This window comes from Miniopterus natalensis, chromosome 7 (assembly GCF_054644295.1).
Source record: "Miniopterus natalensis isolate mMinNat1 chromosome 7, mMinNat1.hap1, whole genome shotgun sequence".
NCBI lineage: Eukaryota > Metazoa > Chordata > Mammalia > Chiroptera > Miniopteridae > Miniopterus > Miniopterus natalensis.
Window position 1 is genome coordinate 26,049,720 of NC_142087.1, and position 23,658 is coordinate 26,073,377.

Below are 23,658 nucleotides of genomic sequence, written 5' to 3' on the forward strand. Positions count from 1 at the left end.
GGCTAATCAAACATCCCTTCGCCCATCTCTCTTCGTTTCCCAAGATTTTCCCATCAAGATTCTGCTTCGGCCAACATTTACTGAGCACCTACTGTATGCCAACTGTGTCCACAGAGATTCTTTCATGTAATCAGCCCCAGCTCATCAGGTGGGTGTCATTGTCCCCATTTCTCAGATAAAGATGGTTATGTAACTGTCACAGATGTTAGGAAACTTGTGAAGATGCCACAGATACTAAATGTCAATGCAGGTCTCTGTAACTCCACGGAGAGAATGCACCCGCATCTGCCGCCTCCAGGCATGTGCAAGGAAGCATTTTCCTATTTATCCGTCCGAAAAACAAACCACCAGTGACTCCTCCGTCCTCGGGGGCTGTTATTTCGCCCCTCTTTGGTTTTTTTCCTGGCTGATATTGGGCTTCCTGTAGGCCCTCCTGGTCCACTGCCCATGCTCCTTGCTTGACGGGAAAGATGGAGCAGCTGTTTCCACACCATTAGATGCTTTATACCAAGGAAGAAAATATGCTAATCGAAATCAGCTCTGGCTAATTGTAGCAATTTCCTTTCTGCATGTTGCCCTGAAATAGTAGCCATGCTCTGTTTTTGTTTTTTTTTTTCACATCAGGGAGCCCCAAATTGACAGCTTAAATGAGGTTGCAAAGAAGTCAGTTAAACAGGCCTCTTTGCTGCCAGTTACCATGGATGAGGCCTGGAACATGCCCTCTGGGTAAGACCCCGGTTTAGCTGCTCATGGCCTTGGCATCTCGCTGTGGATAATTTGGACCTACTGTCAGGCTGGAAGAGCCTCATTTAATCCTGGAGAAAACTGGAACCTCAAGGGATTTAATGAAGTACGAATGCCAAGAGTACATGGTTTGACCTTGAACCTTGGCTTACTTCTTACTTGTTCCATAGCCAGTGCTGGCCAATAGGACTTTCTGCATTGACGGTAATGTTTCATCTACGCTGCCCCGTATGGTAGCCACATGTGGCTATTGAGCACTTGAAATGTGGCTAGTGGGACTGAGGAACTGACTTTTTCAATTATACTTAATTTTAATGTTAAGTTTGAGTTTAATGTAAAATAGCCTTGTATGGCTAGTGGCCAATAAACTGGATGGAGCAGCCGTAGCCCTGACGACTTTTGTGACTTCATCTCTTGACCTCACCTCCCAGCCTCAGCTTTCCTCCTTCGGTCTGCATTCACCATCAGACAGCAAGCATGTCCCTACTCAGGGCTTTGGCACTTGCTGTCCCCTCTGCCAGCGTCACGTTTTCCCCTGATCTTTTTACTATTTGCCCCTGCTCAACATCAGGGCCTCAGATCAAGTGTGTGTCCTCAGAGAAACCTTCCTTACAGCCCCTTCGAGTGGGGATGGGGGTGATATCAGCTGTTGTCTGATACTGTCCCCATCCCCACTTGAAATTGTTTCTTATCTCTCTGAAACTATCATGTGCCTTAGTTCAGGCTGCTATAGCGAAGTACCATCAACTGGGTAGCTTATAAGCAATAAGCTTATAAGCTTATAAGACATTTATCACAGTTCTGGAGGCTGGAAGTCTGAGATCAGGGTGCCAGCGTGGTTGGATTCTGATGAAGATCCACTTCCAAGTTGCAGACAGTCATTTTCTCAGTGTATCCTCACATGGTGGAGGGAGAGAAAGAAAAAGAGAGCTAGAGAGAGGGAAAGAGAGAGAGAGAGAGAGAGCAGGGCTTTTATAAGGGCGCTTATCCTCATAAGTGCTGCACCCTAATTACCGAATGACCTCATCACTTCCCAGAGTCCTCACCTCCTATACCATCACACTGAGAGTTAGCATTTCAACATGTGAATTTGAGGACACAAACATTCAGTCCACTGCATTGTGTTTTCCCATTTATTGCTGTCTCCCTGCACAAGAACTTCAGTTCTGCAAAAGCAGGAGTGTGTCTGTCCTCATCAGCACTCTACCCCAGACCTGGAACAGTGCTTGGAACAGCACCTGGCCAGTGGAAAGTGCTCAGCCCAGGGTCCAAAGTGAATGAACATCCAGCAGATGGCCTGGGGCCATTCCTCAGCCTCCTTTCACTTGGAAGAAAGACAGTCACTGCCTCAATAATCTTTTGCTGTGTAACAAAATAGTCCCAAAACTTAGTGCCTTAAAACATCAATGATTAATTATTTCTCTTGATTCTATGGGCCAGAAATTTGAGTGGGGCTCAGCTCCATGTAACACCAATGAGGGTCACTTGCTCAGTTGCATTCAGCTAGGGGCTGGGCTGGACTAGGCAGTCCTAGAAGGCCTCCCTCAGTTGCCTGGAACTCATAGGTCCTCTGGTGGCATCTCCATGCAGTCTCAGAATAGTTGGAATTTTTATATGACAGCTGGCTTCTGTTGGTCCAAGCAAGTCACAGGGTGAGCCCAGAAAAAAGAGGAGTGGAAATTGTCCACCTCCTGATGGGTAGGGCAATGGTGCATACAGGAGGAACTGGTGATGGCCACCTTGCCTGCTACCAATAACTCTGTAGTGGTGCTTCCCAAACTGAGATGTGCACACGAACCACCTGAAATCTTGTTACAGTGCAGGTCCTGATTCAGCAGGTCTTGGGTGCGGCCTGAGGTTCTGCATTTTTAACAAGCTTCCAGGAGATTCAAAGACTGCAAATCCACAACCACAACTGAAGTAGCAAGGCTGGATTAGGGTACATGGTCAGGGCTGACCCTGTGTTTAGATTTGGCCTCACAGTGCCCCAAATCCCACCGGGGGTGCATCACTACACTGGGTTAAGCATTACCCACTCTTGCTGGAGTCCCTGTGATCAGTGATGAGCCCCTTCTCCTGGGCCTGTGGGCTTATGCTCACACCCTACCATGGGGAACCACCCACCCCATCTCCTGAATGCTTCCCACACATTTTCCACAAAGGCCTATGGCCCCTACCTCCTCTACTTTAATATTTGATGCTCACCATGTCCCTTGTACAACTGATGGGGCGGCAATTAGAAACCAAGAAGAATTAGAAACCAAACTCAAGCTAGTTTAAAGGAAAATGACTGAGGGCCACAGCTTCAGGACTGGTTGGATCCAGGCCCTCAGTGATACTGTCAAGACTCTATTTGTCCCCATCTTCAGTTATGCCTTCCTGTCTCAGGCATGCCCTCCCCAAGTGGGCGAAGAGACAACTTCCTGTTTTGCAACTACAGAAAAATGAGGGACAATTTATTTTCTAATTTTTCCAGCAAAAGTGCCTGAGTTCTCTCTGGTTGGCCTAGCCGGAGCCACATGCCCACAGTGAACGAATCACTGTGGCCAGGAAGAGTGTAATCTCATTGGGTAGGCCTGGATCGTGTGTACTCTCCCTTGGAGCCAGGTGGTGAGGACAGCCCCACCCAAGCCACACGGAATGAGAGTAGGAAAGGTCTGATTCTCCATGTAAAACTGGAAAGGAGGGAGAGCTGATGGGAAGCCAAGAAATCACCACAGTTGGCCATGAGAACAGATGTTCTGTGATGGCTGGCAAAGCAGAGGGCAGGGGCCTTATCAATTCCAGGAGGCCCATAGCTAACCAGGCTTCCTATCTCCCAGCACAGACTCAGAGGTACCATTGAGCTAAAGAACTTTAGCAGCAGAAGAGACTTGAAAATTAGCCAAGGCACAATCCATTGAACACTGGCCCAATGGATGTTAACTGATATTACTGAAAAGGCTGTGTGGCCCAGGAAGCTCAGGAAATAATGGATTAGGCCAAGTCAATTGTTCCCTCTCTGTGCAGGTCTTGTCAGGGCCTTGAATAAGCTGACATGCACTGTGAATCGCCAGGAGTATGGGGAAATTATTAAACTGACTCCACGTCACCCATTTTATAGATGAAGCAACTGAGGCCAAGAAAGGGAAACTGACTTGGGCAAGGTCACGCAACTAGTTAATATCGGACTTATCCCCTCCTGCTGTACCGTGCCATATCTGATGCTGCAGAGAAGCATGGCCGTGTACCTCAGGGCAGCCCTATCCCAGTGCTGGTTGCTTTCCTTCCCTCTGGAGAGTGTTTATTCTCTTTTCTCACAAACATCCTTGATTAACTGCTCTTAGGCTTCTGTGGCATGGCCTCTGTGAGGGGCTACGGGAGCACAGAGTGCTGGCCCTGCCTGGGACATGTCCCTCGCTGCTGCAGACCTGAAGGGAACTATTCAAAGTGCAGAAAGCCATGAGGGACTGGACTTAACAACACATGTCTACCTGACCTGCAAGATGACGCCATTGATGGGGTTGAGAGGCTCGATGCTTAGCCAAATGTGAAAGAATCATCAGCAACAAGGGTGCTGAGAGTGCCAGGAAGGACAGGCCAGAGGAAAATCTTGTTCCTGGAGGCAGGCATATGCCCTTTAAGTCAAGACAGATTGTGCATCAGGGCTGTGGCATGCTGACGCCAGGTGATTGTTATAACAGGATCATTTTTGAGGATCTCTCTAGTCTGGGCACTTCATACATGCTCCTTTTATGCCACTTAATGGCCCACAGTTATAAAAAAGAGAAAGTGGACATCAGTTAGTTGGCAGAACTCACAAGTATTAGCTAAACACAAAGGATTCAAGCTCTCCTTGCCAAGTGCACACTCTTGGATGTGTTATTAAACTCTCTAGGCCTTAGTTTCTTCACCTATTAAATGGGGCTAAAATGAGTTCCTGCCTTACAGCTTTGTTCTGAGAATTAAATAAGATAATGTCTGTGGAATTGCAACGTGCCTAACCTATCCATAGTAATGATTCCTTACGTGATGGCGGGAATGGAGAGGCTCATCAGATTTGAGCTCCCAGCTAGTAAAGGGCAAAGCCAAGATCAAACACAGATCTAACCAGCTCCAGCTGGGTGGCTCAGTTGGTTAGAGCATCATCCCATACACCAAAAGGTTGAGGGTTTGATTCCTGGTCAGGGCACATACCTATCTTGCAGGTTCGATCCCCATTAGGGGCGCATATGGGAGGCAACAGATCGGTTTCTCACATCGATGTTTCGCTCTCTCTCTCTTTCTCTCTCTCTCTGTCTCTCCCTTCCTCTCTAAAAATCAATAAAAACATATCCTTGGGTGGGGATTAAAAAATAAAATAAAATAACACAGTTCCAGCTAATGCAAAGGGCTTTTCCAAGTCTTCCTCTATATAAAAGGAGGGGTGGTATATGTGTCTCTTTACTCACTTTCAGGTGACTCTATCCAAAGGCCAGACAGAGAACTAGATGTAGACCAGGTTGGGGCATGTGAACCTGACCCCTCAGAGAAGAGCCAGTGCCAAGCATGACTTGGGTGGGCATCAGTCATCACACTCAAGGCCACCTGAGGGGAAGAGACTGGGGACCACTCCCTGGCATGCACTGGAAATCAAGTCTTCACCAGCAGATGCTTTTTTTTAAATTGAGATATAACTGGCATATAACATTACATTAGTTTCAGATGTACAACATAATTATTTGAAATGATCACCACAATAAGGCTACACCACACATAGCTACAGATATTTTTTTTCTCCTGAAGAGAACTTTTAAGATCTACTCTCTTAGCAACTTCCAAATATACAATACAGTATTATTAACTATAGTCACCATGTTGTATATAACATTCCCATGCTTATTTATTTTACAACTGGAGGCTGACCACTTTCACTCACATTTTGACCACCTTCACTCATTTTTCCCATCTCCCACTCCCCACCCAACACCTCTGGGAAGCACCAGTCTGTTCTCTGTATCTGTGAATTTGGTTTGTTTTTATCTTTAAATTTTTTAGATTCCACATATAAATGAGATTATATGTTACTTGTTTTTCTCTGACTTATTTCACTTAGCATAATGCCTTCAAGGTCCAACCACATTGCAAATGGCAAGATTTCCTTCATTTTTTTTAAAAAAAGTATTTTTCAATTGATTTTTTTTTTTTTTTTTTTTAATTTTAGAGCGAGAAGAAGGGAGAGGGAGAGAGAGGAATATCAATGTGAGAGTGAAACATCAATTAGCTGCCTCCTGTATGTCCTTACAGGGGATTGAGCTTATAACCCAGACATGTGACCTGATGTGGAATCAAACTGGCAACCTTTCAGAGCACAGGACAACACCCAACCAACCAAGCCACACCAGCCAGGGCAAGAATTACCTTTTTTTATGACCTGATATCTCACTGTATATATATATGCTACATTTTCTTTATCCACTCATCCATGTCTTGGCTATTATGAATAATCCTGCAATGAACATGGGTGTGCAGATATCTCTTCATGTTAGTGTTTTCATTTTGTTTGGATAAATACCCAGAAGTGGAATTGCTGGATCATAGTAGGTCTATTTTTAATTTTTGAGTAACCTCCATACTGTTTTCCATAGTGACTGCACTAATTTACATTCCCGCCATCAGTGCATATGGGTTCTCATTTCTCCACATCCTTGCCAACACTTGTTGTTGCTTGTCTTTTTTATAATAGCTATTCTAACAGGTGTGAATTGATATCATTGTAGTTTTTATTTGCATTTCCTGATGATTAGTGATGTTGAGCATCAATGGATGCTTTTGAGATGAAAATCCCAGTGAGGATTTAAGGGAAGGGGCTAGGAGTAGTGCCTGGCCACTGGGTGGAAGAAGGAGTGGAAGCAAGAATGGTGGCTACCCATTTGTAGATATCCTTGGGAAGATCAGAGCATGTTCCCAGGTTGAAGATGAGAACAACTCAGCCAAAGTCGAGGGTTTCATAAGAGCTGAAACTTGACAACAGAGGTTCCTAACCTGGGACCTTGGTCCACAGCCCCCAAAACTTGAAGTCAAACTATATATGTGCAAGTTGGGCATTTTGCTTGGAGGAAAGTCCGCAGCAAAAGAGGCTAACTGGTGGTGCAGCTTTGTTTTGTTGGGTCCATGTTGCATAACAGATATTTGAATCACTGCCCAATATTTTAAAATTGGTAACTTGCACATAAAGATCAAAGTTTGAGACTTCTCTTAAAATGACTCATAAGATCTGGACACCTGGGACCCACGAGGGTGCTACCTCCTTTTGGTGGGATGTGAGACCCCAGGCAACCACAGTCCATGACATTTTGTGACCTCCCTGATGAATGCCAAATGTCAGTCCTTGTTTATCATTGCCCTTGCACTGTCTTTGCTCACTGATGTATTTTTTTCACTTGCCTAGATTCTCTGGTTTTTGTGTTTGTAACCTCTAATCTGAACTTTTAATAGATACTCAAAAGGGTGTCTGATTTCAAAAAGGTGACCATGACTAAGATCCCTTCCAGCTTAAACTCTTTCCTCACAATCCAGCATTGAGACAAACCCTTACTATAGGTTTGTCAGGACATAACCCCATCAGGGTCCAGGAGTATCTGTACTTGTACTTAAATTAGACTCTCAAAATTGGTGACTGGGAAACTCAGCTTAAGAGAGCAGTTAATGCTCCTCCAGGTTCCCTCGGGAACACTGTCCTGCCCAGACCAAGGAAGCCAGAATCTCTTCCCCTTAAGGAATATGGTTATGTTCTGTGTCCATGAGTGTGCTTAAATAAACAGGCCCATCTTTTGATGGCTCCAAAAATCCAAAAGGTCTGCAGAAATTACTGAAACTCCTTCATACAGTCTCTGCAAGAGTCCTGTTTGTAATACAAATAGTTCATTATCTGCTCAGATGAGAATTCCATCAGTGAAATCAATGGCAATCTTTGGGAAATCCTTTCTTTATGGCTTTGAAAACCTGGCTTTTGAATGGATACAAATCAGAAAGAATATAACTCTTGCTAAGACCTCCTTTCTGAAGCCAGAGTCAACAAGGCTATGATTTTATTTATTTATTTATTTAGTGATTTATTTATTTATTTATTTATTTATTTATTTATTTATTTAAGTCTTTAGTAGGTCTTTGCATTTGGGAAGATTGGGCAAGTCACTTAGAGCCCATTTCTGAATAAAGACTCACAGATGCATGGATGCATACCCTCAGACCCTCAGACCCAGAGACATGCAGAACTGGAGGGGTCCTTAGAAGGTACTGAAACTGCTGTGCTGAGAACCAGCAGACAAAGGAAGGTGCACAAAATGTGAGCGCCAGAGGGATAGAGGAAAGTTGAATCTTGGACTGGGTTCTCTGTCTGCCCAAGAACAAGTAGAAGACACATAGAATGTGGGCCTTACATATCTTAGAATGGAAGCAGTGCAATGCTTAAAACACCAACCAGTTGTACAGCTCCACCTATACAGTAAGATGCCCCTTGCTAGCTGACAGCCAACGCTGCAGCCCCAGTTTGTATTTGCACCTCAGTAGAGGAATTCAGTCCAGAGCTGGAAAGAGAGAAAGTGATTGCTCAGAGCCCAGAAACCCAGTGGAAGCCTTTCTTGATGACCGAGTTGCTTGGAACACAGATTTAGCCTGAGATACACTTGTGTTTGAGGTGCAGCAATGCCCGGAGTCAATTAATGTATCTTATCTGTAAAATTGGGCATAATCATAGAACCTTACCTCCTCACATAGTGGGCAGATTAAATGAGATAACACATGAGAAATGCCTGGCCCTGTGCCTTAAGAAGACTGGAGGAACACTAACTACTCTGTTAGGCTGGGTTTCCTGGTCCCCAACTTTGAGAATCTAATTTAAGTACAAGTACAGATACTCCTGGACCCTTGATGGGGTTATGTCCCTGTAAACCCACGGTAAGTTGAAAATGAGGTAAGTCAGAAGTGCATTTAATACACCTAACTTACTGAGCATCACGGCTCAGCCTAGCCGACCTTAAACATGCTCAGAACACTTACATTAGCCCACAGATGGGCCGTCACCGAACGCAATGAACACACTGTAGAGCTTTGGTGGTTTACTCTCGTGGTCTCGTGGCTGCCCAGGAGCTGCGTCTATCTGCCGCTGCCCAGCATCACCAGAGTATCCTACGCATACACTAGGCTGGGAAAAGACCAAAATTCAAAATTCAGGTGTGGTTTCTACTGAATGTGTACCTTTTGCACCACCATAAAGTCAAAAAATCATAAGCCGAACCATCATAAATTGGGCCATTTGTAGTTAATCTGGGAGGGAATCCAGGTCACACAAGTAAGGGAGCGAGGCAGCAAGACAGGGAGGGGTAACTGTGATGGGGAGCAGGCTCCCTCCACAGGCAGTCGAGGCGCAGGCCCTCGGGACATCTGGGAGGCGACTTGGAACAAGCCTCAGATGCTCTGCCTGAGGGGCGCGGGGACTGTGTGTTCATTTACCTATCGGTGCTTTACCCACAGGTGCCTGCAGTGGGGACTGTGAGCCCTGAGGGGATGTCGGTAGGCAGGGGGGCATCTGCTACAATCGATTGCCTTTGCTCTTCTGACTGTGATCCTGCAGAGGGAAGAGCATGGGCTTTGGAGTACATCCCAGTACTGCCTTTCCCCCTGGGCCTCAGTTTCCCCATCTCTCAAAATAGGAAAAATTCTCTGGTGCTGCCAAGTTAATTTCGAGGGTTAAGTATGATGATGGCCATAAAGAGACAGGCGCGTAGTAGGTGCTCAACAAACACGGGCCCCCTTTGGTTCCGTTTCTCTCGCTTGCCTGCAACCCGTATTCTGTTCCGAGTCTCAGGGTGAGCCTCAGCTGGCACTAGACGTTCTTTCCAGATGAGCAGGGACATGCTGACGTCCAAACTAGTGTTTGTCTCTGAGGTGACTTCTGAGTGACATGTTGTCCTACCACAATGATCTCCCTCGCTATGTATTATTATGTTGTTTCCTCTTTAGCTCGAACTTCGTGAGTCCGTGGCTTTCAGCAGAATCAGAGTGGGAGGAGGCAGAAGTGGTTTGCCTGAAAGAGGCTGAGCCAGGAGCAAAACTCCAACAGGAAAACTCTCTGACTCCTGCAGCTCACTCAGTAGCTGAGGGTTGGGAGTGGGAGCAGATCTCGGGGCTTCTGCCGAGTCAGATGGTGTGGAAGAGGGCTGCCAGAAAAAATGCAGGATGCCAGTTAAACTGAATTTCAGATAGACAACAAATATCTCTTTTAGTATAAGTATGTCTTGTTAAATACTTGGATATACTAAAAAGTTACTTATTTATCTGAAATTCAAATTTAACTGGGCATCTTGTATTTATATTTCCTAAATGTGCCTATGCTAGTTTGGGGGAATGGATCCTCATGGGAGGTTTGGGTTACAGACCAGCCCAGCAGCCACCCAGTCAGCCCTGCAGGCAGAAAAGTGTGAAGTAGTCTTGACTGCCCGCCTCCAGACTGCATCCCTGGGAGTCTTCCGCCAGGGCCTGTAAACCCCTCATTAGAGTCACTCTTTCCTTAAGACATTGATAACTACACAGTGGAGACAGTCACAAATTCACTTGCATTATGCTTAGATGTGCAAAGAAAATGCACTTGTTTATTCTTAGGCACCACCCAGTGGTACAGGGACAGGTAGCTAAGTCAGCAAAGTGTTATGTCTCTGGCTGGTTCCCCGAGACCAGGATTCAGGTGCGTGTGGCCCAGTGAGGGAGAGAGCGGGGAGAGCAGGGCCGGGGAAGAAGCTGAGCAGGGCTGGTGCCTGCTGGAATCATCTTCCGCCTGATCCCACAGGAACTCTGGAGTAGGGTTGTGGCAGAGAGTTCATCCCACCTAGAGACAAGGGGTCCGGGTTGTTGTACCGCAGTGTCAGGGGTCATTGGCTGCCCTCAGACAGGGCCTGGGCCCCCTAACCTCCCAGGTGTCTCCAGGTGTGGGGGCTTCCATTAGCAATGGAAGCCAATACTCCCAGGAGAGCCATCGCGTGTTAGTGAGCACTTTTAGCAACTGGGAATGGGTGCACCAGCTGGTGCAAGGAATCTGGGCATGGCACCAATAACACCTACTACGCTCTCTCTTTTCAGTTTCTCACTGTGAGTAGTCAGCTATCCAGGCCACTTTAAAGAGCCTTCAATTAAAAAAAAAAATTTTTAAGAGTCTCTATTGTCCATGGAGGGTAACTAATACATGCATCAATTCCCTAGATGAATTATTTTTTTTAATTTTTTTTATTTTTAAAAAATATTTTTAAATCATCACCCAAGGATATGTTTTTGTTGATTTTTGGAGAGAGAGGGAGAGAGGGAGAGGGAAAACAATGTGAGAGAGAAACATTGATTGGCTGCCCCCCATACTCACCCTGACTGGAAATTAAACCTACAATCTTTTGGTATATGGAACGATGCTCCAACCAACTGAGCTACCCAGCTAGGGCGATGACTTACTTTTTTTAGATCAGCCCTTGATCCTTTGTAGAGAATGGGGCTTTGGAGGAGAGGAAATATTTTCATGAAGGAAAGATGCAACCAGAAACAGTCCCAACTAGAACCACTATCCACACAAAGGATATCCAGCATAGGTAGGATTTTAGAGAAAGGGGACAAGTTTATCCAGGGGAAGAAGATTGGGAGACTTAGAGCCATGATAAGAAAGGTGTAATGTAGACAAGCTGGGGAGACATGTGGCTTCTTCAGGGGACCATTGCAGCTGTCTTGGCTGCAGGCACAGTGATCTTAGCATAGGTCTAGAATACCTTACTCAAAACCCCTAGAGCCAGATGTTTTTGGGAATTAATTTTTTTTTTTTTTAATTTTAGAAAGGCATATTCTATATATTACAGAAAATTCCCAGTGGAGTCTGGCTCAGCACCTTGTAAACAAACCCATTAATATTCCTGTGACAAATGTATAAATATTCACACTAAGTGGGATAATAAAAACTATAAATAGCTTCATGTCAGTTCAGGCCAGGTTTTGCTGCCAAGTAGTTTTTTTAAAAATCTTCTGGTTTCCAGAAACTTTTGAATTCAAAAATGGCAGAATAGGGATCATAGACCCATATAAATTTTGTACCATCTAAAGACTATAAATTAACAAAGACATAAAATGTTGGAAGAGGTGAGAACAGTGGGTTCCAGCACATCCAGCATTATGATTTTATAAATATGAAACAAAAGTGACTTGCCCAAGGTCACACTGCTGGTCATGGGCAGAGCTAAGATCAGGCTCAGGTGTCCTACCCCCAACTCAGCATACCCAGAAGCAATCTAGCAGTTTCCTTCAGACCCAGATTGCCCTTTGAGTGGAGTCTAGGGTCCATAAAGTCAATCCTCCTTCTCATTTCTAGCTCCCTGAAGAGGGAACCTCTTGCCTCTAGGAATGCGACCCTTATCTCTGAGTTCTGCTTGTTATACCTCATGATGAGCCAATTACGTTTTCTCTGGAAGAGGTACCTACATTAGACCTGGTCCTCCAGGCTCATAGACTTAACTCAAGTCCCGGTATACAAATGGTGCTTGGTAAAAGTCTGAGGAATCACTGAATTTATTTGGGTATTAACCACTTACAGACTTTCCAATTAGCGATAGGTGATGATAAAATGTGGTATATACATACAGTGGAATATTTTCAGCCTTAAAGTGTCATGTGTAAGACAGCCACCAAAGGTCTTATTTGTCATTGTAGGCTTGGATCTAAGGACAAGGAAGGCAAATATTACCTTTATTTTTGAGCGGTGAACATTAATGGTCATTGAAAAGTGATTTTTTCCATCCCTGTTGCCTAAGCCAAGGGGACTAATTTTGTCACAAGTCTCTGGGCAGAACGAAGATGCTTTTGTGCTTAACATAGTACTTGGCACAAAGTAGGAACAGTGCCGTAACTTGCTGAATGACTAAGTGCGTGAAATCGGGGGCGTTTTCATTGGAACCCTTTGTTTCAAATAGCACAATCCCAACTTACACAGAATTAAACGAGAGTGAGAAATATTGCCTAACATAACTGAAGAGTCTGGGGATAGATGCCTTCAGGCATGGCTAAACCCAGGCCTGCAAATGATTATTGGGGCATCTGTCCCTTTCCTTCCCTCAGATTTGCTTTCCTACATGTTGCTTCCTTCCCAGGCAGGCTCTCCGGCGCAGGAAATGGCCAAGATGGTCACCAGCGGTTATGCACCCACATCCCACCAGCTCCCCAGTCTTTCCAGAGAAAGACAGCCTTTTTACAGTGATTCTAACAGAGCTCCCAGACTTGGCCTGGGCTAGGTAGGGTCCCCATTTCTGAAGCAATCACTATAGCCAAAGTGATACTGTAGTTTCATTGGCCGGGCCTGAACATGGTTGCCCCTTAGAGCCAGGGTGTCAGGAAGACAGAAAATGAGGTTTGGGGAAAACTGGTCCCTACAAGGAAGTAGGGGTGATGATCCCAGAAGAAGAGAGCGTGGATGCTGAGCAGGGTACACAGGGTGTCTCTCACAGGGATGGATGCCAAGAACTTTCCATGATGCATGAAGGACCCATTAAGCTCATGTTTTAGAAGATACTAGCGCTTGGAAGAAACAGATCAACTTGACCACATACCCATAGAGAATTGTTTGATAACAGGCTTGAGGAATAATGATTGAATGTAACCCCAGTGGATCAGTCCGCCTGTGGTGGTGCTTCCTCTATTCCAGACAGGATACTACGCATTTGACAGTCAGTTAACTCATCTGATCTGCACAACCGTGCTGTGGGTGGGGGATATGATCCTCACTTTACAGATGAGGAAACTGAGCTAAGGTCTCACAGCCAGTAATTGAAAGGACAGCTATTTCCACCCTCTTACTGCTGATGCCGTCGCTTGGGCACCTCTCCCGCCTGTCTGTGCTGCTGGAGGCCTCCTCTCGGATCTGCTTTTCTCTCTGTTAGTTCCTCCTCAGGTAGGCTACCCATGGGTGGTGGGGCAGAGGGCTGCCAGCCGGCTGAGATCCCCCAGGTGAGCAATTCTCATGCGAAAGCCATTCATAGGTGTGCCTGAGAAGGTGAGGAGTGGTTCCCCACCAGCCCCGGGACACTGTGGTGAGCACGGGCTCCCGGAAAGTAATCCTCTAGTTGACTACACATACCCGAGCTCTATGTCTTGAGTCCCTGAGCTTCCTTCCAAAAAGGGAGGCAGCCTTACGGGGTCTCCTCAGACACTTAGCAGCTTAACAGGGAAAAGGGGCTCCTCAGAGTCAGACCTCGATGTCATAGAAACATTACCACCCTTCTCCCCACCCTTTCTCTATGAGTGACTGGAGGGGGCCAGCCTGGTCTTTTGAAGCGAGAAGATGCAGCTTTGGGAGAGGGGAGGGGGTACTGAGAGTCAGGAATGGTGTTTGACAGGCAGCATCCTTTTGGACCCTGATTGGTGGGAAGTGTGTAGTTTCTTCCCTTCCTCCTGGTCCAACTCCATCATCCCACCATCCTGTCACTGGAGACCAAGGGCCTCTGTAGGGACAATCCTGAGGTCCTTCTCACCCCCATTCTCTTGCCTTCGTCTGGTGCTCTGAGGCTGCAGTGTTTTGAGGACATAGAATTGGATCCTGAATTTTCCCATAAATCTGCTTAGTTTAGAACTTTTTCTATTCTCCATATGTTTGGGGCTTTGAACATATAATAAAGCAGCTTTTAATTAAGGGTTGAGTACTTTGAGCACATGTATTTAAATTTGAAACTAAAGGTGGGAAGAGAAAATGAAGGCATTGAACAGACGAAGTAAATGAGCACTATGAGGGAGGGGTTTTAATCCACGCTAGTTTCTCTATACGGTCATCATGTTGAGCTCAAAGCTTCCTAGCAGGCTGAGTAAAAAGAGAAATATGTTTACAAATTCTTTTTATCATAAAGGTAGAAATATACCAATTTTGAAAGGTATACTTTTTTTCTCCGCATTAAATTCCAAAAGATTTATTACGTGGGACATTTTATAGAGCAAAATATTTTCAATAATGTTAACATATATGCAGATTCCCCTTCCCCCACCTACCCCTTGTTACCACCCTCAGTAAATGCTGAGGGCAAAAAAACTTGGTTTGACTTTTAACATCTCAGTTCCTGGGGCAATCCCATATATGCCGAAATATAAAGCAAGCATGAAAATATAATACCCCATTTTCTCAACAAGAAGACCCCCCAAAATGTTTGGCCATTTGAATATAAAATTTTAGGCGTATAAATAGTCTACTTATATCATTTGGTTCCATAATGTAATTCACACATATTGGTTCCATAATTTAATCCACACATTTAAAATCACACATATAAAATAATATACTTAGAAATATAGCACTTTTTCCATTTATATCTCAAGACACTGATCCGCATCAGTGTCTTCACCATTGTGGTCACTTTCTGAGTCACCTTGTAAGATTTTCAGAGAACAAGGACCAGTTTCAGCTAATGGTTGCTGTTAAGAGATGTCATTTTTTTGAATTCGTGTATAATATCCCATTGAAAATTGTATCCCAAGTCCCAAATACCCATTTTTTGTGGCATCACTTCCACCCCATTTATCTAATAGGGCATATTTGTGATGCCTCCCCGTAAAGACCTATTGTATAGATTTTTAAAATGATCTTTAAACAAAGTCAAACATCTGCAACTAAGAGGTCATTCCTTTGGGAACCATGATTAGATTCCATTGACTTTTATTCCTTGTTTAAACAGGTGACTTCTCTAAGCATCTAAAACCAGACTTGATTGAGGTCATTTCTTGTCAATGTGCCCTCCCACCCCCACACCAACAGTACTTTGTGGTTCAAAATGAAGTAATTGAGAGAATACACTGTAAACACGAGAATCTCTTACAGGACTATTTAAGGCATTTGCAGTAGTTTTGTCACATGGTGGCCAAGTGCTTAATCTGCCCATAACACAGCCACCTGGAAGCCCACCCAGGAAATGCTGAGTGATTTAGAAGGGGGACGCACCTCTGCGAAACATGGAGCCAACTGTACTTTGCTAGGTGCATGATCTTGAGCAGGTCACTTAAATTCTTGGGCCTCCATTTTCTTATGGGTAAAATGAGGGGTTTAGGCTAGATCAGAAAGGGTTTGGGGGAGTGCAAGGAGGGCCATGGAGATGACTTTGTGTTTTGGGGGAAGAGGAGCCTCTCTGGTACCCTCACCTCATTCCCAAGTCAACAGAGTAATTCTGCTTTGATCTATTTTATATAAAGGGATTCCAGGTAAAATTTCCTTTGAAGTAAAGAACCATTTTTTTTAAATTAAAAAGAAAAGGGGTGGATAGGCTGGTATTGAGGTCTGCTTGCTCTGAAGTTCTCTGACTTCAAAGCCATCAAGGGTCATAGTTAAACCTTCCTGTTGATGGTTAATGAAGATAAGATGTGCCTTGTGATTGGGGGTGAGGATGGGGGGTAGATACCGTCTGTGAGCTGCTGAGCATATGCCATCTGGTGCTTCAGATGCTAGAGAGCCCACCATAAAGTCCCACTTAGCTGGAGTCCCATCATCCCAGAAAACCTGCTCATAGTTTCATGAGAAAGAACCAAATGTCAAGGAAGCAGTGTCTCTCAAACTTTGCAGCATATTGAATCACCTGGGGAGTTTTTTAAAATCCCAATGTCCGGGCCACAAGCTATGCTAATTAAATCAAACCTTGGAAGTGGGACCCAAGCATCTGTAATTTGTAAATCTCCCAATGAGAGTCTAATGTTCTGTCAAGTTTAAGATTAAGTGACATTGGTCCAGCCACTACGGAAAACAGTATGGGTGTTTCTCAAAAGATTAAGCACAGAATTAATTACCTTATGATCCAACAGTCCCACTTCTGGGTATATACCCCCAAAGACTCGAAAGCAGGGTCTTGAAGAGATACTTGTGCACCTGTGTTCATAGCCACCTTTTCACAACAGCCAAAAGTCGGAAACCACCCAACACCCACCGACGGATGGACGGATAAGCAAGATGCGATGTATACATATAAAGTGAGCTTCCTTAAGGAGGGAGAAACTTCTAACACATGGCACAGCGTGGTTGACCTTTGAGGACATCAAGCTAAGTGAAACAAGTCAGTCACAAAAGGACAAAATGAGGCACCTACAGAAGTCAAATTCACAGAGACAGATGTTAGGATGGTGGTGGAAAGCCCGTTGGGGGAAGGTGGAAATGGGGATTTGTTGTTTGACGGGGACAGAGGTTCAGTTTTGCAAGATGAAGAGAGTTCTGGAGAATGATTGCACAACAATGTAAATACGCTTAACACCGCTGAACCGTGTGCCTAAAAATGGTTAAGATGGTAAGTTTTATGCTCTGTGTACAGTAGTCTGCCCTTATCTGCAGTTTGCTTTCCACAGTTTGTTACCCACAGTCAACGGCAGTCCAAAAATATTAAATGGAAAATTCCAGAAATAAATGATTCATAACTTTTGAGTTGTGCATCGCTCTGAGTAGCGTGATGAAATCTTGGGCTGTCCTGCTCCATCCCACATGGGCTGTGAATCATCCGCTGTCCACTGTCTCCACACTGTATGTGATCCCCACCCACGCATTAGTCATTTAAATAGCCTTCTTGGTTACCAGATTGACTGTCAGTAGGTATTGCAGTGCTTGTGTTCAAGTAACCCTTATTTCACTTACTAGTGGCCCCAGAGCACAGATGATGCTGGCAATCCAGACATGCCAAAGAGAAGTGGTAAAGCGCTTCCTTTAAGTAAAAAGGTACATGTGTGTAGGAAAAACAGCACCTCAGTGATTTCCAAGCTTTTTCTCATGCACACGTAAACTAATTACTAAAATTCTGCGGCGTACCAAAAAATATATTTTTTGCCGATCTGATAAAAAAATAAGTATAATTTTGATTCATTCATACTGGACAACTGTTGTTGGGTTGGCTGTTGTGATTTTTTTAGTTGACAATCTAAGAGAAAGGAGATCAGTGTCCCGGATTAAATAGTCAGGTATTGCATGTTTAAAAAATTCTTGTGGCACACCGGTTGAAAATCGCTGTAGTATATTACAGGGTTCGGTACTATCCACGGTTTCAGGCATCCACTGAGGGTCTTGGAATGTATTCCCCCAAAATAAGGGGAGACATCTGTACTTTAAATAGAAAATAACACAAATAGAAAATAACATAAAAAGAATAAGTGGCATCATGTAGCACCTTGCTACTTGACGTGTGACCTGTGGGCTGGCAGCATTGGCATCTTCTCAGGAGCTTGTTAGAAATGCAGCATCTTGGGCCCCACCCCAGACCTGCTGTATCAAGAAGACGTGCATTTTTAACAAGAACCCCCGGGTGGTCTGCACACATGGGAAACTTTGAGAAGCACTAGCTGTGATGGACGGAATATTAGAGCAGGGTTAGAAGACATAGTGGACACGGTCATTAGGTCGTTTGCTTACCCAGCTTCAACCTCCTCTCCCCCTTCTTCTTACAGAATCTTTCACTCTCTTGCATTCCCTGAGCAGCCACATGCTCAGGAGGCTGACTTCATCCACACTCCACGTGGTCCCTCTCTCCCAGATAGTAATTGGTTTTGGGGTGGGCGTGTTGCCTGGTCCGGCCAACGAAACTAAGGGAAGTTCTACTGAAGATGCTCCGGGGCCACCAGGAAGAAATGGCCTCTCCTTCCTTTGAAAGTCTCCATGTAGGCATCTTGGGGCCGTGGGGACAGCTAGGCTGGTACTTGATAACACAGAGCACTGACTGACAAAATCCTGGGTCCATCTCAGCAGTGGATTTCTGTTTATGTGAGATTAGAAATGTATTTCTTGTTTAACTGTTTGAATAAAGCTTTCTGTTACTTGTAGCCAACGGTTTATCAGCCTTGACACTATGGACATGGTGGCAGGATAATTGTTGGGGGTAGGGGGCTATTGTGTGCATTATAGGATGTTTAGCAACGACCCTGACCTCTACCCATTAGATGCTGATCACACTGTCCCCTCCCTCAGTTGTGACAGCCAAAAGTGTTCCCAACACCTTGCCAAATGTTATGGGGGTGCAATTTGTCCCTAGTTGAGAACCACTATTTCGGACAAAGGCATCCTAATTAATGCAAAGCCCTGTTATTTAGTTCGTCTTTGGGAGAGTAAAATCACTGCCCATGCTCCACAGCATTCCAAGGAACAAAGTGAGATCAGGTGTGCGAGAAAAGCAAACACATGCAAGGTATTACTAGGTATTACCTGTCTTTGATGTTGTTGGTAAACTGATAACGATGTTGTAGTTTCCATTTATTCTTATAATGGGCAGAGATGTTTGACTTAACAGGTGGCCAACATGGATAGTGAATGGAATTTTCCCTCAGCAGAGTTGGGGAGCCCTGCCAGCATGCTCAGGCCCTTTCTCCTACTCAGAAATCCCGATCTCTTACGTACCCACCCTGAGCTGAGCCACCAATCCTGGTTCATTGTCCACGAGGTGATGGGTGCTGCCGAGTTCACCCATCAACACATTTTCACAGATTGAGAGCAATCTTCATAGTTAGCTGCTAGAGAGAGAGATCAGTGCCCTCTGTATATAATGTATTTGCAGCTCACACATTCATGTATTTGAGACCCACAGGGTCAGGGGACCTGGACAACCTCTCTTGCCTTATGTTTCCTTTCCTAGAATCGGCCAGCACGTTTAGACCACTTTCCTTAGGAGCCCCCTGACTCCTAAGATTGGTGCCTTTAGATCCAGTACTTTTTTTTTTTTTAAGATTTTAAAATTGATTTTTAGAGGGAGAGAAACATTGATGTGAGAAACATCCTCACACAGCCTCCTGCATGCTTCTTACTGGGGATCGAGCCTGAAACCCAGGCATGTGCCCTAAAACCTTTTTGTGAGATGACACCCAACCAACTGAGCCACACCAGACAGGGCCAGATCCAGTACTTCCTGAACAGTTTAGTTTCATCTGAATTGTCACAAAACATCTGAGGGCAAGAAGGCTTACAGGGAGAGCTGGACTTTACAGAAAGGTCTGGAGGAGAATTGGGAGTGTGGAGACAGGCAAAGGGACTAGTGCTATGAAAGAGAGACATTTGAAAGCAATGGATGCAGCTGTCGTTTATGTCACTGAGTGCTTACCATGTGCAAGGCTCAGTACCAAGCACTGGGGCTGGGGCTCAGGTGGGGAGCAAAGGCCATCAGAGGCAGCTGAGGCCCTTGGGACCTTATGATCTACTGGGGAATATGTGGTGGTTCTGTATTGTGGTATAGGGTAACTACCCCCAGTGACATGGCAACTACCCCGATTTTGTGCCCCATCCCCACCCTACAGCCATTGTGATTTGCAGGTAACACTCACTTTCTGAACTAGAGGTAGGACACTCATATTAGGCCATAGATAGCATTTTAGAGCCTGGCATCTGATGATTTGGACTGAAGAAGGCATTTGTTGGTGGCTTCTAGGAAAAAACAGCATTTTTCTTGGCAGGGGGGTGGGGGGTTGGGGGGTAGCTTAAAAAGACCACTACAGGCCCTGCTGCAGCCTTATTATTTCCATGAAGAACCAAGCTGAGGATTGAGCCAATATGTAAAGAAAGGTTGAGTCAACAGTGTTGCAGGGACATCAAGCTGGAGTCTTGATCAAACCTCATGTGATTCACCTCTGGACTTTCGGGTAGCTTATGCTAATAAAGCCTCCTACTGTGTAAGCTATGCTGAGCTGGATTTTCTATTGCTTGTATCATAACCTAAGAGGATGTGACAGTGAGCAAACCTTAAATGTGGGTTGGCTGAAAACAGATGTTCACGCAGAGAGCAGCAAGGATGTCTTTGCTCCATCTAGGGAGACGGAGATCCTGGTTTAGCCAAATGGCTGGTCTGGTGGGCCTGTTGTACCCTGGGTCACGGGCCTTCTAAGCATGGAGACATGACACCTGGAGATCTGGTGGGAAATATTCAGGATGTTGGCTACCTCTGGTAGTCTTCATTAAGGTCCCAGAAGACTCATATTTAGGGGCAAGGTGCCCATTTGAGAGTGGAGAGAGATGATAATACAGCTTTGCTAGCAGAAGGCCTTTCTGCCTGTGGCCTGCAATCGAAAGTGACTGGACAGTGACGAGCAAGTCCTGATGGGTTGGAAAGCTGACTTTTCTGGCTAAAGTCAAAACAGAGGCAACAAGTTGGGTGACTTATCAGAAGGAAAAGAGTGGGGCCCCGGAAAAACTTTGCCCCAGTTTCCACATCTCTTCCAAGCATCTTAAGGATGTCAAGCTTGATAAAGGGGACAATTGACTTATTGTGAAGATGCAGCTGGGATACAGCTGGATGGAAAGGAACAAATTTGGGTAGCTCTCCACTTCAGAAATGAAGGAAGATGCCACTAATCTGAGGAGCTGGGCAGTGGGCAAGGCACAGAGGCCAGCTGCCAGACAAAGGATACTGAGGTCAGTAGCTCAGCTCAAACTACCAGCCCATGAACTTAAATAGAAGAAACCCATTAAATTTTTAAGGGAGCTGAATTGTCAAAGCAAGTGGTCAACTATGGCCTGAGATTGCCCATCACTCAGGACAATCTCTGAACTTGTACCTACAAGAAGTGGCTGTTAAAACAGGGACTCTCCTTGGAAGGCATCAACCTCATGCCCACTCAGATGTTAACATGGCAGTAGATGGAGTAGACACACTCAAACTCAGAACTGGGGGCTGCCGTCTTGTCTGACTTAGGAACTTGCTTTACCACCAGGACAATGAGTCCTCATTATTTCCTCAATATTGTTTGTACTATTGACCAAGGACAACCGAATGTGTTTCTCATTGCTCCCCTTTTCCAAATGGAGAACTCCCATTCTGGAAATGCTTAATGCAGGTCTCCTGGGTTTTTCTTGGCATTGCTGGCTATGCTGATGGTGGGGATCTTCAGAATTTAGTTCATAGGTTACCATTCCACCAGTAGCTACTTTCAGACATGATGGAAACTATGATGTGTCTTCCAAAAAATAATGAACTTGAATTGAATGCAACAACTGGCTGAATCATAGGACTTCACCCTTTAGGGGAAGGGATGAGTTTTTTTAAGCCAAGTGTGGGTATGATTGTTGGTTCACCAAAAGGGTGGACCATAGTGGGATGTTACGGTTACATGGCTCTAACACCTATCTCCCCAACTCTGAATAATAATCCTGGTTTTGTTCAGGTAACTATACTCGAACTCACAGCTTACATGTGACTTAGAGAAAGCCAATTCCACTCCCAGGTCTAGGACTGGGGCATACAGCTGACATTAGGCTTACACAGTGACTCTATGCAGACCTTCGAGACTGAATGAGGCTCTGCCTGGAACTCCTCAGAGACACCTTTCTCTCTTCTTTTTTGGGGTGCCACTGTTGGGGAATATAAGTGCTGGAGCCGCGATTTCACCACCGTGAGGGGAAACAACCATGACTGAAGCCAACGCAAGGAGGAAAAACGGAAAGAATCAGAGAAATGGAGCTGTGACCTGATTGTGCCTTACCCACCTTTACCCTTGGGCTTTTGTTATTGTCTTCTTTAATATTTGATCCAGTTTAAGAGCTTTCTGTTACTTACAACCAAACAACCAACTATTACAGAGTGTGATAAATGCTAAAAATAAAAATATGAAAAAGTGTTGTGTGATTCAGAAGGTGGAATAATTAGCTAAGAGAAGCAATGTTTCTTTAAGCATGTAGCATGGGAAGAGATGGAAAGGATCATTGCAGTTCTTAGTATCGAGCACACCCAGATATTTGTGGGGTTTTATTAGGCTCATGTGCAGCCATCATTACACATCTCAGTCCATCCAGGTGGAAACGGATGTGTAAAGGCCTTCAGTGCTGGGCATGGCACCTGGCATCTCAAAGTCCCCAATAAATCTGGGAGGTGAAAGGGATCCTGCCATCTCTCCCTGCCTGTCCCTCGGCAGGCTGAGGGAGTTCCCCGATGTCCACTCACACGGTGAGCGGCCAGCCGTTTCTTAACACTGTTCCTCCACTGCTGTTGCAGAGATGGATCACATGTCTGCCAGGCTGAGAGCTTTCCTCTCTGAACCCATTGGAGAAAAAGATGTTGTCTGGGTAGATGGGATCAGCCATGAACTTGCAATGAATTTGGTCTCCAAAGGTTTCAACAAGGTAATTCCTCTTTCCTCATTTCTCCAACTTCTCTTCCCAGCCTCTCTTCCCCTAGTTAGTTCTGCCAGATGGCAGCCACTGCTCCATGTCCCTCTGTAAGTGGCCGTGAGAGAGCAAACTGCCACTTGGCAGGGAGCCGCATGCTTCTGTGTGACCGGCTCCACCCACGTGCTCGGGCCGCCTCAAGGGCCAGTGGGTGATGGGGAAACTGAATCTCTTTGGCTGCGAGCAGCTGAGCCAGGCATGATTCACTCGGTGTTCAAACACCCGGAGGTCGACAGGGGCCCCAGCCTGGGGCTGAGCTGTTGGGATGGATGATTTGGGTGCAGGCCTCACACCCATAAAGAGACCTGTGGGGTCTCACTCGCCCTAGCAGGGCGCCGGCCTTGAGAAGGCAGGTGGAGTGACAGCAGCCTGGGGTCTACGCCGGAGTCAGAGGGTGGGAGCTGCTTGAAGATGTCACTCTCAGCCCAAGGGCCTCAAGGATGTATAATGGCACCTGAACACTCTTCTCTATGTGATTGTTTCTATGGAGCTGCTAGAAGGCTGCTTGGAACTTAAGGACGGAATGGGAGGTGGTCCCAGTGAGCACCCGAAGAGGGAGCACGCACAGAGGCCGACGGAAATTCACACGGAGCCTGGCACGGCTCCGGCTCCATCGAGAGAGGCGCCACCGGCAGAACTATTGTCACTTGCTCCCTTCAGTTGTCAACATCAGCCTGCACCTCCGGGCAGAAAGCGCAGAAACACCCGGCGAGGCGGGAGCTGCTGCGGGCACGGCCCACACGCAGCTTGGTTCGCACCCGCACGGTGCACGGCTGCTTCCAGGAGGCACC

The 23,658-nt window shown here is 45.6% G+C and overlaps 1 protein-coding gene across 1 annotated transcript in view; it reads left to right on the forward strand.

Annotated features, from left to right (window-relative positions):
- Positions 1-23,658, forward strand: part of BANF2 (BANF family member 2) — a 44,080-nt gene that overhangs the window by 15,219 nt on the left and 5,203 nt on the right. Inside the window, exon 3 of the mRNA XM_016212030.2 lies at positions 22,695-22,822. Within this exon, the coding sequence (XP_016067516.1) occupies positions 22,697-22,822 (126 nt within the window). The 5' untranslated portion in view covers positions 22,695-22,696. The remainder of the gene's footprint in view (positions 1-22,694; positions 22,823-23,658) is intronic.